Genomic DNA, 13,003 nt, shown 5'->3' on the forward strand with positions numbered 1-13,003 from the left:
TGCTTACAGGATTAAAATTACAAGACAGGAAGGAGATTAAGAATTATTATTTTTTATTTTTTTTGTATTTCACAAACAAGTTGTTAAACAAAAGGAAAATTAAATATTCAATATCAGCATGTGGAGGATAGAAAAGCAGTAGGCAGGTGGTGGGTGAGATAATGGTAGATAAAAATACAAATAAAAACTGCTGTCCTTTGTGCTAGTGTGTTATCAAAAGTACGGATGTGTCAGAAGGAGCTATCGTGATGGCGTACCAGTGTTCCAAAATGCTAAGTGAACACCTTTTGAAAGTCAACCATGAGCTTCCACCGATTACTTCAAGCAAAAGGCAAATGCTACAAAAACACTATTAATTTATGCTACAGCATGAAAATGTCTTGTCACCACCACCACAGTAGAACTACCGCAGTTCTCTTGGGTTTAAAATACAACACCAGGATGTCAACAAGGAAAGTATCTTATCATACAATATGACATTAATGCAGGCCCAGCTTGAAAAAACACCATCAAAACTGCTAAAAAACCCTGCTGCTATATCTTGCTACTTGACAGAATTCAAGCCATCAAAAAGCACCCACGATGCAGCATGTTAGGCCACAGGTTTGAGTGTCAAGTGAGACCATATACGCTCAACGGGTGAAATAAATAAAAGGCCATTTGGCATTAAAAGCAACTCGAGATGCAGTTCTGACGTAGCATGTCAAGGGATCCAACCAAACTGTATTCTGAGCCTAGGCAAAGCAACAGTAGTTACGTACGGCCTCTCCCTGACAAGCGGTGTAGCTGCTAGAAGCAGCCGGTAACCATGACATTCACCCGCCTCGGCCAACGGCTCCATTGTTATTTTTGGCCAGGGACACAACTCTATAACTCAGAAAAATGACTGCTTAACCATACACTACAATGACATGAACAGCATACAAGAACGGCATTTGGTTGAAAGGGAGAAAAATATGAACCGGTGTAGAAATCTCCAAAAGCACCCCGATGGAGACTACTCCAAACAATAATGAACACGTGCGCACTCAGAGAAAGAGCTGTAGGTCATGCTCAATGGTTAACCGGACTATAGTTGACACTACTGGGGGTGCTTTTGTACGGTGAGAACGCCTTGGTACAATCATAGTGGAGTCAGTGGAGCAGCGCTGATGAACTGAATGGGGGTGGTGTGTGCATAAGTCGGCTGTAGTGGTTGGAATGAGGTAGGTCATCTCAATCGCATGCTGTCGCCGGGATTGGAGTCCTTAATAAATCGTTAAGACGCAAAGGCGCCGTTGCCCATTACAGTTCAAATGTGCACAAGTTTAAAAGGCTGAAGGGGTTCTAGGCAGTCAGCCAGGCCTGTTTACTCCTTTTAAATCAAGGTTAGAAAGATATGCAGTTTCATGCAGAGGCATACAAAGATTGTCAAAGTCTAGGATTGTTGTCACAGGGGTGTCGTCACAATCCAACCATGAAGCGACCTATGCTGTTGGGACTAGTGGTTCGTTCTTCATGCTCCAGGAGAAACATCGGGACTTCAACAAGAAGAACACTAGAGCCTGCATAGTTTATTCCCCGTAGCAAACCATCTCTCACAACATGGATGCAAAATTTGATCAAGAAAACATGGATTTTTTTGACTTTTCCTTTTTTAAACAAAAGCGTTTGAGCTACAGTTAAAACAGTTTATTCTGTGCAAGGTTTTATTCTACAATGCATCAAGCTAAAAATGTTTTTTTCTCAAAATGAATTCACGCACTCACACACACACACACGCAGGCAACCGCGCGCGCACACACACACACACACACACACACACACACACACACACACACACACACACACACACACACACACACACACACACACACACACACACACACACACACACACACACACACACACCTGAAAAATAAAGTCCCTGGATAAAGCATGTGAAGCCACAACAGAGGCGGATGTCATTTGTGAATTAGTGTAACCATCTCCATGACGATCAGTGAGCTACCTAGAGGGGCACAGCGTGGCCACAGAGCCTCCAGTCGGTCGCCACCAACGAGAATTAACCGTCAAAGGAAAACACGGGCGCCCAGAGGCCCGGACCACCCTAGAGACCACGTGGGGGGGGGGGGGGGGAGTGATGCGGTCTAGGGCTAACAACGGGGAGAGCTGGATCATCTGATAGACGAGCCTGTGGCACACAATCAGCCCTTGGCGGGCTCGCTCCAAAAGTCCTCGTAAGACATGAAGTACCCCCCCTCCCCACCCATCATATAATATGTTTAGTGTACGCTTTCATATTTGTATTTTTTTTTTACAGAAATCTTTCGTAAAAGCTAACATTTCGTTTATATCCAACGTCCCCCCCCTAAAGCACACAGCCTTCACGGGGGCGTCGCCCGAGGTCCATTAAGAAGTCTTCTGTGGGGGCGGGGGGGGCGACCGCCAAGAGCCTGCAGGGTGAGGATACGATGGCCAGGTGGGTGCTCTTCGGTCACCCCGGGGGGGGGGGGGGGGGGGGGGGGGGGGGTCATGAGAAGGATGCGCGGCAGCATCCTCGGCCCTCCCGTCCAGACGGTGGCGCCGTCCCGTGGGACACAGTACAACCCGCGGTCTGCGCTCGGCCCAGGCGCCCTCGCCACATTAAGGAGTCCGATGGGCGCCATCTGTCCACACGCCCACCGCCTCCAACATGAGAACTTTGACAGTGAGGGGGGGAGGGGGGAGGGGGGATAGGGGGGGGCAGGGGGAGGGGCTATGCTGGTCACTCCTCCAGGGGGTCCGTGTCCAGGTCCATGTAGGGCTCGTCGATGTAGCTGGCGATGGCGGACGAGGAGGTCCTGTCCACGCCCAGCAGGACGGACACCGTCTCCTTCCAGTAGCTGAAGGGGATGCAGGAGCTCTGTGTGTGTGGAGGGGGAAACATGCAAACACACACAAGGAAACGCATGAGGGCAGGGCCGAGGGATTTGCGTTGTTGGAGTAGCACGTTTTACAACCAGTGGCAAGTCAAATCATGGCGGACATGCATACTTGTGGGTAAAGGATCTGTCCTAAAAGAAAACCGGACACTTTTCTTTACTTTCAATAATCTCTACCTCAACTGTCTATTCTACCGCCTTTTTTTCTTTTTAAGGTCATCTTTATTAAATTCGCACTATCGCCCTGTACTTCCTGCAGTGGCGCCAAAATGTCCCATCTGAAATTAATCTGATCAACAATTTCCATAAAATTGTTTTGAGAACCAAAAAGGAAGAAAAACCACGATAGTGGCATGGCTACATTCACATACAACAACTATTGGTAACGCTAATGGACAACCACAACCAGAGACAGTAAACGCTGCGGTAGGGGGGGAGGCCCGGACTCACGTTCTCCAGGCAGGTGCTGTCCTTGTCCTTGTTGAGGTAGTGGCGCTGCCAGAAGCGCAGCAGGTTGTGGAAGTTGTTGAGCAGGCAGCCGGGGTACTTCTCGGCGTACTCCTTCTCGCGCAGGGCGTCCAGGTAGAAGGGCAGCTTGGACCTCCTCCTGGCCAGCATCAGGATGACCAGGCTGGTGTTGAGACAGCTCACGTTCTCCTAGAGGAGGAGGTAGGCCGGCGGATGGCGCGCACCATGAGTGGAAGGAACACACGGGAGCAGGGAAAGGGAGGCGCTTCAGTGCACAGTTTGATGTACATTCCATAGCTTTGACCGAAATGTACACCATGTCACTTTTTTTCACGGCGACCATTGCTTCAAAAGGATTTTAAAACTACAAGTACCTGAACTACGACTCAATCACACAACTCCTTTTTATAGCAATCAAATATTGCTGGAACCGGGATTGCCCTCCCTCCGAGAGTGCTAGGGATCTGCCCTGACTGTAGTGTGAGAGGGGGTACAGACCTGTGTGAGCGTCTGGACGTTGATGATGTTGACCAGTCTGAAGAGGAAGGTGAGCCTGTTCTCCACCCGGGCCATGTAGGACAGCAGGCAGCACTCAGACAGGACCTCCACCACTGGACAACACACACACACACACACACACACACACACACACACACACACACACACACACACACACACACACACACACACACACACACACACACACACACACACACACACACACACACACACACACACAGTAAAAAACACAGGCACTACAAAAAGCCAGAGACTCTGGTAGGATCAGGGCTGCGTGCTTCATCGCACTATCAATGTTTGTAGCTAAACCTAGTGCCACATTGTGCTGTGGTATACGTTGAGCTGGCGTTATTGCTCCGTGTGTGGGGCAGTGTTGTGCGTTGGCCCCTCACAGAGCCCACAGCAGCCATGAGTGGGCAGCTTTCTGAAAGCAGATGGTGCCTGTTTCCGCCCTGCTGAGGAGAGCAGTCTGTTCACCGCTTTATCATGACACAATCTTTGCCTTTCCCATTTGGAGGCTTAGGACGCCTGTACCAAGAAGGGAACATGGGGAAGCAGGGAATTTGTAATTCCCTTCAAATATAGGTGCTCCATTCCAAGGTTTAGCATGGCCAAAGGGTTTTGAACCAAGATTAATCTTTAGGTCAAAGCCGTAAAATATAATACATTTATTTTCTAAAGACGTTTTTTTTACGCTGTAGCTGTTTGAAACATATTCCACAGTTTGAGACATGATGTGATGAGACCACGCCACACCAAACGGCCCCCATTTGTTCCAATGGTTTGAGGAAGGCCGTCTTCAGCGTCCGCGGATAAAACCCTCAGTACCCGCGCTGTTAAAATGCATTGCCCTGTTCCTATGGAGACCCGCACACGATTCTGTTACAGATACGGATTACTTTATTGATCCCAGAGAAAAAGTGTAAGTTGATCCACTCAAGCCAGAAACATCAAAGTAAATAGAGTAAACTACTAATATAGACATAACATTTATTGACAATGCAGAGGGGCGATGGCCCGCTCACTGCGCGCAGTGTGACGTATCAAAGAGATGGACGTGCTGTCACGTGTCGGCGGATTACCTTTGACGTCTTCCGTCTGGTTCTCGAAGCGGTCCAGGGAGAGGACGATACAGCGCACCAGCATGTTGGAGTCCACCAGGGAGCTGTTGATCTGGGTCAGGAAGGTCTGGAACTGGGGGACAAGAGGGAGATGGTGATGCTCTGTAGTGGACCGGGGATGTCCCGTCCCCCCCGAGGGCCCGTGCTGCGACGGAGACACACCTTCTCCTCCGTGTTGACGTATTTGTTGAAGCGGTTGAAGGCGTCGATGTTGAACTTCATGAGCTCCCCGAGCAGGTCGAAGTAGCTCTGCAGAACGTCTCTGGAGGTGCAGCCGCTGTCGATGATGCAGAACAGGATGTGCTGCGTGTTTGAGAGTGAGTGAGTGAGTGAGTGAGTGAGTGAGTGAGTGAGTGAGAAGGAGGGGTAGGGGGAAGACAAAGCACAAGCCTAAGAAATGTGACAGAACTGGTCAAAAAGGAAGGACGGGCTCTGCGCTGTAGAAAGCCTTTTAATCGTGTGTGAGGATGGTTTAACGACAGTTTACCTCCAGCAGTCCTCTCTTCAAGAGGAACATCTGGTCTGCGTAGGACGTGGCCCCACGCAGAAAGCTCTCCACAGCCCTCGCCTGCCAGAATCTACACACAGCAAACACCAGGAGTTGGAGATTGAAGGGAGCCAGCAGCAGGAGAAATGCAAAATAAAAATAGAAAGGGGGAGGAAGCATTTCCTAGAACTTTCATTGTCTTCTGAGTACCAGCTCATTTTCCCCTTGAGCATTTGTTTACAGCGACAGTGAAGATTGTTGTTGCGTTTGAGAAAATTGCTGTTTTTGTCCTCCTTATGTCACTTAATGTGACATAAGGAGGACTTTATTACATTTGAGTGCTTTCAAGTTCTTTAGGAGCCATTCAATTACAACTCACTACATAAGGCATTTATACACTGCCAAGCCGGTTCGGCTTGGCACGCCAGGCAATTTCCCTATCTTGCCTGTGTAAAACCGAGGGGGTAAAATCCCCTGTCGTCACGGAGCCGGCTTTCTAGGTTCACTGGATGTGGCGGGGCTACACACGGAGAATAGACCTCTTTAGAATAGTTTGCATACTAGGAATGTTTACATTTTTTTTATGGTTCAAGGGACTCGCATGCAAGAATGCGTATACATCTGAGTGTAGGCTACAAACACGATTAACTATTAACAAGTGCAAAAATGCCAACATATTCTTCATTTTGGTGCTTCACTTTTTCTCTCATGATCAGCAGCTCGTGGATTTCAGTCTCTCCAGTTAGAACTACTCATGTTGATATCGCTGCCTTGTCTCTGTCGTAGAGACAAAGCAGCAACACCTCTACCCTAGTCCCGTCCCTGGCACCGTGGAGCTGTCTAATCGTATTTACATTCAAATGAAACCGCCAATGTGTGTTGGGTGTTTGGCAGGGTAAATAGGGGTTCTTACTCAGTTTACCTCTGTCAGTGTAAACGTGCGGACTATGCCGGGAAAAAGGCGTGCATAAGACGGGCATATTTGGTAGTGTAAAAACGTTTAGTCTTGCTAAAATGTTGCACCAATTAGATAATATAGGAAACGTATGAAAGCAACGCACTTCAAATATAGACCCAAGAGGCCTCTAGGCCTCCTAGCCAGGGTTGAGGTGGGGAGCAGAGTAGAGCCTCACCTGAAGGAGGAGTCTGGGGGCTCCCTCTTCATGACGGTGAGCAGCCTGGTCAGCAGGCCCTTCTTGCCGTCACACACCAGGCTGCGGTCCGTGTTGACCAGGGCCTCTACCTCGGGGATGTTGGCCTTCATGGAGATGGCACTGAGCTCGTTCAGCTCCTGGCTGTTCAGCAGCAGGTACTTGTTCCTGGGGGACAGACAGGGAAACAGAGGGAGGGGTTTTGGATAAATACATGCTTCATGGGTCACCACCAATGGGACAGATGGGACATTGTGCGGCGGTCACTTACTCGTGGTGATCGCTGAAACTCTGCAGCAACCGCAGGAACTGGATTTTAAACGATATTTCCTGTTGAGAAATAAAATAAATACTTATACTAACTACAATATCAACATTAGGAAGCAGTTTGCATACATTTTTTCATAGAGCAATGCTGTATATACCTTTATATTTCCAATTCATGTTATTTAAAAAAACACTTGTTTGACCACATTATGAAGTTCATTTTATGTTAAATATTTTAACTTGATGGCGTGCATATTTTCCTGCGATCAGGACTTGGTCCCCAACAACAACGAGGTGCCTCAGTGAGAGCCCTCCTGGTTCTGTATTAGTATTGCATTAAACAGTATTAAATGGGTATAGCTGCATACCGGGCTGCAGTCACAGTTCTCGTTCTGGCCATGCACCACGTGGTTGGAGGCGGTGTACTTCCTCCAGATGAGCTTGTCAAACAAGTTGTTGAGTCCCGGAATGAGACGGAACTCAGCGAGCATCTTGTGCACCTGATAACAGAAGGATGGGGGTGAGGAGGAAGTTCTGCTTCTTTACACAAACAACAACAACAACAACGAAGATGACGATTATTACAGGGGCTGCCTGTCCCGGCTCTTTTTCCATCGTCCTTATTGTTTACATGGTTTGAGGGTTGGGAACATGAATGCCTTTGATAAAAAATATATGCTAATGGCAATCCGTTTTTACAACCAGTGGACAGTACTTTCCTGTATCTAGACGATATAAAAAGTAAAAGCACACTTGCACTGAAGAACGCAGAGCAAAAGCTACAAATGCCTTTTGTAATGCATCGTCCTGAGGATTGATGCACACTGCACAGACTCTCTAAATGTTCTGCCGCAGCTTGACCTCCCACACTGCTCCAGATAAGGACCTGAAGCATCGTACCTGGTTCCTCTGGCGGCCCATGAGCAGCACACACAGCACGTAGAGCACCTCCACCTTGTACATGATCTCATGGACGATCTTCATGGACTGGGGCAGGTGGTGGCGGAGAGGGCTGGTGGCGAGGGAGCTCTCGTCTGAGGACTCTGGAGGAAAGAGAAGGCAATGTTGAAATGTGCTACCAAGACACCACCTGTATGAGCTGTGTGTAATCCTCATCCTTTGTTGGGTTAAAGAAATTATTATCCTCACAAAACCATGCAAAAAGGCACTCAAGCACTTAGTTTATGTTTCCCACACCAAATTGATAAGAGTGGTTTCAATCCCCAAAGTCTGTCGTCGACCCATAGCCAGCCATGAGCAAGAAGCCAAACTCCTACCAGCTCATTAGTAACATGCACATAAAATAGAAGGTTGTAAAAAGTGTGTTTGAGTTCAAACATAGGCAGCTGGGAAAAGGTTGCCGCGGCACAGCTCTGATGCCCCATTATATCCACCGTCATCTCTACTCACTCACCTGTACTGCTCTGCTCGGTCTCCTCTGAGGCCATCTGCATGAGGGCGTCCAGCACCAGGGCGTTGTCCAGCCACGTGTACCAGTCCTCCAGCTCCTGCAGGAAGCTGGAGGCCCCCGTGGCCTCCGACACCTTCCTGGTGGCCAGCTTACACAGGCGCTCGATGAAGCCTGGGATGTTCAGCAGCGCCACTAGGGGGAGGGGACGGAGGGACCGTGAGGACTTGGGTTCGATGGGATGGTTGTGATGCATGCAGAACATACATTTATGTGTGGCTTTGCGTTCCGAGAGGCGACTGGTCCCTACATTAGAGCGGCACTGTCTTCATTTACCCAACAGCGGGATAATAGTAATATTATTAATATTATAACAGCATTTCCCACCATTCAACCCAGAAACGTAGAATATGGATAAAATTACCAATAATTCATCTTGTCAATAGATTACCAGATTTTATTTTCAGTATAATTATATAACTGTATAACGCAAGCCTACATTCAGTACATGTCATTATTGAATAATGTCCGTTCAAAAACTCCTGAACAACCTTAAAGCTGCTTAAAACCTACCCTGGTTGACCTCGGCGCGTGAGGGGGTGTTGTTCTTCTTCTGCTGGGCGTTCTTGGCCAGCAGGGTGTGCTTGTCATCGTTGCCCACGTCGGGCTCCGAGATGGTGACGGACAGGATGCGGCAGAAGTTGGCCAGCTGCTGCTGGTCGAAGCTCTGGACCAGGCCGGACAGGTTGGGGATGCCCTCCAGCTGGATCATCTCCTGAGCACAGCGTAGGGGGATGGCCATCATTACTAGGTGTGTCATGCGTTTTCAAATGGACAGGACAGTGTGTGGACGGACAGGACAACAGGTTGGACGAGAGTGGTCATGACACAGAGCAGAGGACTGCAGGCCAGGACCAAGAATGCAGCACTAGTTGCCACAAGGCGTTTTGCCACCATACATAATTTGTTATTTTTACAGGAATTTTGGGTGGATGCCCGGATTATTTTGACACTTGAAGCTTAAACAATGAAGGGACAAATACGTATTGAATAGATATTAAAGGGTCGGCCCTGTTATGATTCTGAACACGAGACCTCACCTTTCAAATTTCACAACGTCATTGAGAGCCACAAATAAAGTGTGACGCTGCAGTGAAACTTTGTCTCCAACCTTTTTGGCCCCCAGGATGTCTTCGATGAGGGTGGCGGTCTGCAGGAAGGTCTTCTTGTTGTTCATCAGGGTGAAGAGGAACAGCACAAAGTCATCCCGGGCCGCCAGGCTCCTGGTAACCCCCTCCGTCTGGGGAGACAGAGGATCCCCACCGTCAGTGGACTACGTTTACTCCCCCTTTCACATGAATCACAGTCAGGTTCATCAATGGGGAGGCCGTGATGAGCTTATAGCTTATACATATAGCTTATATCACGGAAAGACTACATTAACACTTAAAAGGTTGATGCATACTTACACACATACAGCAGTTGTAAAGCACACTAAGGCAGTCCTTCACCAAGTCATCATTCACTAGGAAGACCAAAAACACAGTCAATCGTGTGTGTGTGTGTGTGTGTGTGTGTGTGTGTGTGTGTGTGTGTGTGTGTGTGTGTGTGTGTGTGTGTGTGTGTGTGTGTGTGTGTAGTCTACATGGATGTATGTCATAGTATGGCTGTGCGATATGGGAAAAAATGAAACCCCGATACATTTTCTCCCTTTCATGACATTAATAGGCTTATAAACATTAAGGCTGAATCATCTAAAAATATTTTACACAAATATCTAATTTAGGCAGCATTTTCTTTATATGTAGGCCATTGCAATGAATTAAACTAAAATATTATAAACTAATTTTGATACGATGAGTTCGATATTTTTGAGCCCGTTGAATTTATTTAGTAATTGTAAGTGTGCTGCCCTCTACCCCCAGCGCCTTGCCGGGGTACTCTTTATGGTTACTTGAAGTAGGGTAAAACAAGGATGTTTTCCGAGGCCAACTTATAGCTTGAAAAGTAGCATAAGATGAGGGAGCCCCTTGTATTCCGATTGTGTGTGTAACTGTTACGGAGTGTGCAGCTGGTAACCATGACGACATCAGATAAGACAAGAAGACGTTACAAGCATTGGCGTGTTTTGCTCCACGGCCTCCTCTCGATATCCAAAAAACTGCCAGATCACTGATCCCTTATTAGTTCTTTTAGGAACCAGTAATTTGACCGCTTCCATGTTTCAATTGTCAATTGTATTGGTTAGGATACACTATGCTACACTGAGCCGGCCTGCGCTGCAAACCGTAAGAAACTTGAAAATTAGTTCCCTCCCTTCCGCACCTAGATGTCACGTGGGATTGGTTGGTGAATGTGTGACGCGAGTGGTTTTTTTTGCCCCTCACTCACGTTACTGCGTGAGGGAGAGGGAGAAAGCCACCGGAGAATGTTTTGAACATGAAACCAAGGCAAGTCTCAGCTGCCGTTGAAAAAACACAGATGACCGTAAAATACTCGATACTTACGAAATAATAATTGTATGTATCACACACAGCTATTTCGGAGATATATCGAGTATATTCGATATATCGCACTGCCCTATGTCATAGCATGCTTGACATCACTCCTACTTACTTTGGTTTTTACTATTATGCATAGTGACGGTGGGCCTCATCAAGATTTCCACGAGCAGCTGGAAGGCAAGGCATACAAGTTAGTATGCATTAAGCAGTTAAAAAGTCAACATAGTTTGGATACAAGAGACAAAATACATCTATAATACAGTTGTAATAACAAAATCATTGCAGGTCCAATACCAAGAGTTAATCCCCAACGTCCATTACAGGGAAATGTTGACATTATGAGGCTCAATTAAACACAATGATTGCCTAATACGGCAAATCACATCATAGCACATTTAGCATACGGCTATGGGTTAAAATGACTCCTTGCTGTGCTGAACTTACGTCCACGCCCCCAAACAGTTCAAAGGTGTACGTATTGGGGAAGGTGGATTCCTGAGCTGTCTTTCTGTCCTCCGTGACAAAAGACATGGCCTCCATGGAGAGTTGGGACAACAATACCTGATTAAAAGACAATGAATGGGGTTGGAGTTATTTGCATTATGAAAAACATAAAAAACTAAAAGATTGATTCAACGTTAATTGTTCACCTTAAATAACCTTTTCTTATTGAAGCCAGCACTAATTGAGCACTTGCTAGCCTGGGTACCCTTGAGCCTTTTTGTTTACCTTGAGTAGGCTGTGGGCATGGGAGAGGTCGCTGTTTGGATGACTGCTGTCGTGGAGTTTCTGCAGCATGGTAGGGATGCCATGCCACTTGACTCGCCTGTCCCTTTCCTCCAGCAGGATTCCAGGGAGCTACAGCACAGGAATATGAATAAGTGGATTCAAGGAAGGAAAAAGAAAGAAAGGGCCTTAAAAAAGGCTGTTGGTTTTCCATATCTACAGCTTTTAGGAGAGGATAATAATAATGACAAAGAAATTTGGAAAGCCAGTAGTGTGGAGTTTAAATGTATTGTTTTGTGTTTGTTTGACTGTGTTTCCCATTGTTATGTTGGCAACCTTTCTCTTAGGAAAGTGTCAACTTCACAACCAAAATAAAAAAAGATTAAGCTTGTTTATTATGATGGATTACAATAACACTTAGCCTTGAAACCATTGTTGGCTTGTGTTTAAAAAAGGAAAGCAACTTATAATTAAAAACATGCAAAATAAAACAAGCTGCACTTCAAAAGGCAATTCACAGCAGGCCTAACTTGGAGAATATATTTTGCGCATTACTACTGAACACATCACGTCCTTAATCATGTTACTGCATTGATCCAAATCCCAAATAAGACGTGGGCCCCAACTGTAATATGATCGTTGTCAGAGCATCTTACAGCATGTCGTAGGGTCCCTTGAAGGGCACACATAGTTATTGTTATTAACGTGGTGACGTAACCACCTGAGCTGCTCATCTGGCTTAGCACACTGACGACATGGTGGCTAACATGGTAGCCAATATTCACATCTCTAGTACCACCAGCAACCTTATTAACCCAGGTACTGAGTCCCCGCTGGCTTAAAAATGAGTAGGATTCAAATGAGCACCAAATGCATGAGCGGAAGCCTGGGGGATCCACGCATCGTACCGTTAGCGGGTACTGCTTGGCACAGAATGCTAATGAAACGATAAGCTAACAACAAAGATCCCCTTTCGATCGAGATAGTTCCTCTTTTGACGGGTGCTGGACTTATTTTCGGTGATAACCGTTCACCGAGTTTGTTCGTTTCATAAATATGCTCTACTGTTGGTAAGCAGAGCCAGACCAAGCAGCGACTTCGCCCCCACGTCCACCTAGTGAACGACGTCTCAGAAGCCCCTAAGTCCCTGGTTGTTGGAGCACAGAAGCTAGTATCGTAACCGTCTACTTCAGGCCAGGGCTCCGCTCGATCTCTTACCTGAGTGCCTCGGTTGAACCCGTGGCCTGTAATTTGACAAGCTGTGATTTTCGTGACGATATTGCCATTGCATTTTCTCCGTTTTCCTCCAGTCCAAGGGGACTGGGACCCTTGAAGCGTCGCCATTATTTTTTTCTTCCTGTACTGAACTGTTCTAGGCAGGAAGTCCAACGCTTTGATACAACGCTTGTGTTTCTATGTAGATGAGCGACATCTAGTGGTTATTCGATT

General features: G+C 47.0%; 1 protein-coding gene across 1 annotated transcript; it reads right to left on the reverse strand.

Moving 5' to 3' along the window:
- Positions 1-36: 36 nt before the first annotated feature.
- Positions 37-12,947, reverse strand: trpc4apa (transient receptor potential cation channel, subfamily C, member 4 associated protein a). Its single transcript, XM_030374245.1, has 18 exons — positions 12,773-12,947; positions 11,558-11,686; positions 11,273-11,389; positions 10,941-10,998; positions 9,794-9,849; positions 9,496-9,624; positions 8,898-9,099; positions 8,331-8,519; positions 7,817-7,959; positions 7,285-7,416; positions 6,921-6,979; positions 6,632-6,817; positions 5,499-5,589; positions 5,174-5,314; positions 4,973-5,084; positions 3,870-3,982; positions 3,354-3,560; positions 37-2,884 (listed from the first exon to the last, which is right to left on the reverse strand). Exons 1-18 carry the CDS (start codon positions 12,896-12,898, stop codon positions 2,747-2,749), a joined length of 2,328 nt encoding a protein of 775 aa, XP_030230105.1. The 5' UTR covers positions 12,899-12,947; the 3' UTR covers positions 37-2,746.
- Positions 12,948-13,003: the final 56 nt, after the last annotated feature.

This window comes from Gadus morhua, chromosome 13 (assembly GCF_902167405.1).
Source record: "Gadus morhua chromosome 13, gadMor3.0, whole genome shotgun sequence".
Taxonomy (NCBI): domain Eukaryota; kingdom Metazoa; phylum Chordata; class Actinopteri; order Gadiformes; family Gadidae; genus Gadus; species Gadus morhua.

What these genes read in the sequence shown, in the direction of transcription:
- trpc4apa (XM_030374245.1), bottom strand. Translation starts at nt 12,898, where the DNA reads ATGGCGACGCTTCAAGGGTCCCAGTCCCCTTGGACTGGAGGAAAACGG. An exon ending in AACTGTTTGGGGGCGTGGAC is followed by an intron (nt 10,999 to 11,272) that starts GTAAGTTCAGCA and finishes CTTGCCTTCCAG; the next exon opens with CTGCTCGTGGAAATCTTGAT. An exon ending in TGAAGAGAGGACTGCTGGAG is followed by an intron (nt 5,315 to 5,498) that starts GTAAACTGTCGT and finishes TCAAACACGCAG; the next exon opens with CACATCCTGTTCTGCATCAT.